Here is a 4,628-nt window from a genome sequence, read left to right as displayed (position 1 = left end):
CGGGTCAGAAGGTGGAGGTGAAGCCGGCGACGGCGGCGGGGAAGGGAGCCGAGGCAGGGAAGGCGCCGGGGGGCGAGCGGCCGGGTGCGAAGGCGAAGTCGCAGGTTACGGAGGCGGCGAAGGGCGGAGCGGCAGCGGCCGGGGCGGCGAAGGGGCCGAAGCCGGGTCAGACGGCGAAGGGAGCCGCGCCTGCTGGAGCGGGAGCGGCTGCGGGAGAGGGAGAGGGGGCAGCTGGAGCAGCACCGCCACCAGGTTCGGCGGCAGCGACGATGGCAGAAGCGGCGGCGAAGGGGAAGGTGTTGACGATTGTGTCGGACGCGTCGATCGCTGCGAAGAAGGCGGAGCCAAAAGCGGAAGGGAAGACGGAGGCCGAGATCAAGGTGCAGGGTACGGCGAAGAAGCCGGAGGTGAAGCGGATCAAGCCGGCTTGGATGAACAAGCCGGAGGGAGGAGAGGGGGAGTTCGGCGGTGGGTCATGGAAAGCGTCAGATTTACGGCAGAAGTTCAAGGCGAAGGCGAGTGCGACGAAGGAAGTACCGAAGCATAAGCCCATCGACATGAAACAAGAACTCAAAGCCGGCATGAAAGTCAAATCCACGGGCGCCGCCAAGGGCGGCAAGGAGGGCGAGGGCAAAGAAGGTGCCGACGCCAAGGCTAAGGTCAAGGGCGTGGACGTCAAAGCCAAGGGCACAGAAGCAGATGCCAAGGGCAAGGAGGCCAAGGGCAAGGAGGCCAAGGGCAAGGACGTCAAGGGCAAGGACGTCAAGGGCAAGGGCGCTAAAGGCAAAAGCGGCATCACCTCCAAGGCAGAGATCACCAAGGCGACCGTCGCCAAAAAGGCCACCCCCGGAAAGGCCCCCGCCTCCGAAAAGGCCGCCAAGAAGGGGGGCAAGGCACCCCGCAAGTCCAAGGCAGCCCCCGAAGACGCCGAGACGGAAGGGAAGGAAGGCAAGGGAGCGAAAACCAGTAAAGCCGGTAAGGCTGGCAAGGAACCACGAGCCAGCAAACTCTCCAAGGAAGGCAAGGCCGGAAAGGAAGGCAAGGCGGGCAAGGCCGGAAAGGAACCACGAGCTAGCAAAGTCTCCAAGGCGGGCAAGGCGGGCAAGGAGCCACGGGCCAGCAAGGCCGGCAAAGCCGGCAAGGAAGGGAAGGAACCGCGAGCCAGCAAGGTGGCGAAGGCCGGTAAGGAAGGGAAGGCTGGCAAGGCCGGTAAGGAAGGGAAGGCTGGTAAGGAAGGCAAGGCCGGTAAGGAAGGCAAGGCCGGTAAGGAAGGCAAGGCCGGTAAGGAAGGCAAGGCCGGTAAGGAAGGAAGAGCCAGCAAGGCCGGCAAAGCCAGTAAGGAAGGCAAGGAAGGACGAATCAGCAAAGTCGCCAAGACAGCCAAGGAGGGCAAGACTGCCAAGGAGGGCAAGACTGCCAAGGAGGGCAAGACTGCCAAGGAGGGCAAGACTGCCAAGGAGGGCAAGACTGCCAAGGAGGGCAAGACTGCCAAGGAGGGCAAGACTGCCAAGGAGGGCAAGACTGCCAAGGAGGGCAAGACTGCCAAGGAAGGCAAGACTGCCAAGGAAGGCAAGACTGCCAAGGGGGCTAAGGAAGGCAAGGCGGCAAAGGAAGGCAAGGCGGCAAAGGAAGGCAAGGCGGCAAAGGAAGGCAAGGCGGCAAAGAAAGCCTCGAAGGGCAAAGGTGCATGACCGATCAAAACTTTGTCGATGTTTCCTCATCAATTATTCTTTTTGTAAAGCATGAACGAGCACCGCAATATCCCAAGGCGGTTCATTTTCCCGGCAGATTGAGGATGCCCCCCCCAAATTTTAATTCATGGCAGAGATTGGCTACGAATGTTTTGTGAGCGGGACTGAGCGTATTCGGGGCACCTTTAAACAGCAAGTACAAGACTTTCATGTTAGGTAAGTTGCACGGTTGGTTGCCACACGATTGGTTGCCACACGGTTGGTGATACGCACCCGGACCGGCGGGTGATACGATTTTGTATCATTAGAGAAGTAAAAAGGAGTGGTGAGATATGTCAGTTGACATCTCTGCTATCATCGGAGACAATTCGCCAGGAACATATGCAGTGCTTGGAAAGGGAGGCTGGTCTTGGCATGATAACAGAGAACTACGAACTGGCGGAGGATGTCCGATTAGGGCTAGCCGAATTCATGAAGGATAGCGACATTGAATCACTAGTGACTTTTATCCGGGCCGTCGGAAGGTATCGCGTAGTAGCCGAGAGATTCCCTTATGAAGGGGTACGTAGAAAACGCCCACAGGATTCACGCAGAAGGGATGACCGCCGACCGTTTGGCGAAAAGCGTGATGGTCAAAAGCGTGATGCTCAAAAGCATGATGCTCAAAAGCATGATGCCCAAAGGCATGATGCTCGTGTAGAAGATGATAAAATGGCGGAGGATGCGAACAATGAAGAGAGCAAGGAGAATGTTGAGATGGGTGTTGAGGAAGCAGATTCGGCAGACAGAGAGCGCCGTATGAAGGAGGGTGATGACATTAGACGTTGGTTGCTGAATATGCAAGCCATCCTGGTGTTAGACGCATTTACATTATCACCTAAAATTTCGGCACCTAATGTTGATGGACCTAATTTTGAGGCTGGCGTTGATGGACAGGTTGATGCGAAATTGATGAAAGAGAAGAGGAAGCGTCTTCATGACTTTATTCGTCAACATTTACCATTCTTAGTAACAGACACATGCAATACAGGAGGAGTGTACGAGTCTCAGAACCGGCCAGCGCCAAAGCTAGGTTTGAGTCTGAAAGGGGAGATGCTGGAAGCGGCGAGTTGCCGAGTAGTTTATGAACCGAGCGATCTGTTGCGTAAATTAGCGTTTGAACCTTTCTGTAACAAGTGCATTGTGGATGTTGCACCCGAGCTGAATGAGTTAAAGAATAATGTTGACGAGTCAGTAGCTGATGCTGATATGTATAAGTTCTTCCGAGTGAAGATTAAGCCAGCGTTAGCCTTTTTGTTAACAGGTCGGCCGTTGAATCAGGCGCCATCTAACCGTGATTCTACGACAAGATGGACAAATAGTTTGCCTCAATATTTGCACTTTACTTTATTGAAAACGAATCGTGATTCGAACGAAGCTATAGTCGCTATATGTCGTGGCATGGGCATCAAGCCTAAGTTGGTGTCTGTTGCTGGTACTAAAGACAAGCGAGGAGTTACGGTGCAGAGGGTTTGTTTGGAACGATGTACAATACCACGGTTATTGCGAGCCACTACTTATCGCAACTGGGATCAGTCGTTGAAAATTGGAGACCTACATTACGAGACCAAACGCATACACTTGGGCGACCTAGAAGGAAACCATTTCCGCATTGCCCTGCGACACGTACCCCTCAGACAACTAAAAAGCGATTTAGTGCCGGAATTGGTCAAGAGCATTAAAGAAAAGGGCTTCATCAATTATTTCGGCAATCAAAGATTCGGTACGAACCGCACTCCAACTTGGAGGGTCGGCGTGGCCTTGGTACAACAAAACTGGGAAGAAGCTGTCAATCTTATTTTCGGCAACAAAATTGTTACCACTCATGCAAGACGACCCACCTCCAATAACTTCAAACGCCGACGCTTCAATAACCCCGTCACCGACCAGCCAGCAGATAACGACCAGCCAGCAGATAACGACCAACCAGCGGAGGACGACCAGCCAGCGGAGGACCAGCCAGTGGAGGACGACCGCGAGATAGTGGACTGGCGAGCCACCGCCAGGCGCCTGCGTCATTGGGATAGGATCGAGAAGACGCTTGTGGACAGCTTGATTCCATACCCGACCGATTTTGTCCGAGCCTTGCAGCAACTACATAAGAACACGTTGTCTATGTATTGCCACTCAGTCCAAAGCCTCGTGTGGAATCAAGCGGTGTCAGAGCGCATAAAGCGGGGCTATCAGATCTTCGTGGGCGACCTAGTTTTGGTCGAGGAGGTGGCGGCTGGTACCGAAGACCCGGCGGCGGCTGGTGCAGAAGACTCGGCAGCGGCTGGTACCGAAGACCCGGCGGCGGCTGGTACCGAAGACTCGGCAGCGGCTGGTACCGAACACCCAGTCGGGCCGGAAGACCCAGTCGGGCCGGAAGACCCGGTCTCTGCGGAGGTAGAAGCCGACGCGAGAGGGTATCGTGTCAAGGTAGTGGAAAGTGAAGAAGAAGCTTCGCAGTACGACATCACTCAATTAGTGCTCCCTCTGTTCGGCGAGGGTGCTCAATACCCCCCCAACATGTTGAAGTTCTACGAGGAGAAAGTTAGTCTCCTAATTCCAGGAGTCACTCTAGCCGACTTGGAGCATGGTCAGCACCGTATCGCCAGACTCATGGGGATGCCGCGTAAGGTTTTGGTGAAGCCTAAACATGTCCACTACCGAATCATTGATCACCCCGTCCCCAACTTCACCCCTCTACTCGCTAGCGACTTGGACCGACTCCTTAATCGAGATATAGCACACATGGATGACTTCACAGACGGACTGAAGATCATCACACCTAAGGCTAACATCGACCGATCAATCGACCGATCAATCGACCGATCAATCGACCGATCAATCGACCGGGACAAGGACGAGCGTGTTTCTCAAGACGTGCAAGTTCGTCAAGACGTGCAAGTTCGT

At 54.8% G+C, this 4,628-nt stretch overlaps 2 protein-coding genes across 2 annotated transcripts; both read left to right on the top strand.

The window, feature by feature from the left end:
* Window positions 1-8: 8 nt before the first annotated feature.
* Window positions 9-1,691, top strand: GNI_043220 (collagen triple helix protein; the record flags this gene model as incomplete). Its single annotated transcript, XM_011131233.1, has 1 exon — window positions 9-1,691. A coding segment is annotated over one exon (1,683 nt), but the record flags the coding sequence as incomplete, so codon positions are not given.
* Window positions 1,692-1,818: 127 nt separating this feature from the next.
* GNI_043210 (pseudouridine synthase) lies at window positions 1,819-4,622 on the top strand (the record flags this gene model as incomplete). Its single annotated transcript, XM_011131232.1, has 2 exons — window positions 1,819-1,907; window positions 2,000-4,622. Coding segments are annotated over 2 exons (2,712 nt in total), but the record flags the coding sequence as incomplete, so codon positions are not given.
* Window positions 4,623-4,628: the final 6 nt, after the last annotated feature.

Source organism: Gregarina niphandrodes, assembly GCF_000223845.1.
Source record: "Gregarina niphandrodes unplaced genomic scaffold scaffold00006, whole genome shotgun sequence".
Taxonomy (NCBI): Eukaryota; Apicomplexa; class Conoidasida; order Eugregarinorida; family Gregarinidae; genus Gregarina; species Gregarina niphandrodes.
This window is presented reverse-complemented; position numbering and strand designations above follow the sequence as displayed.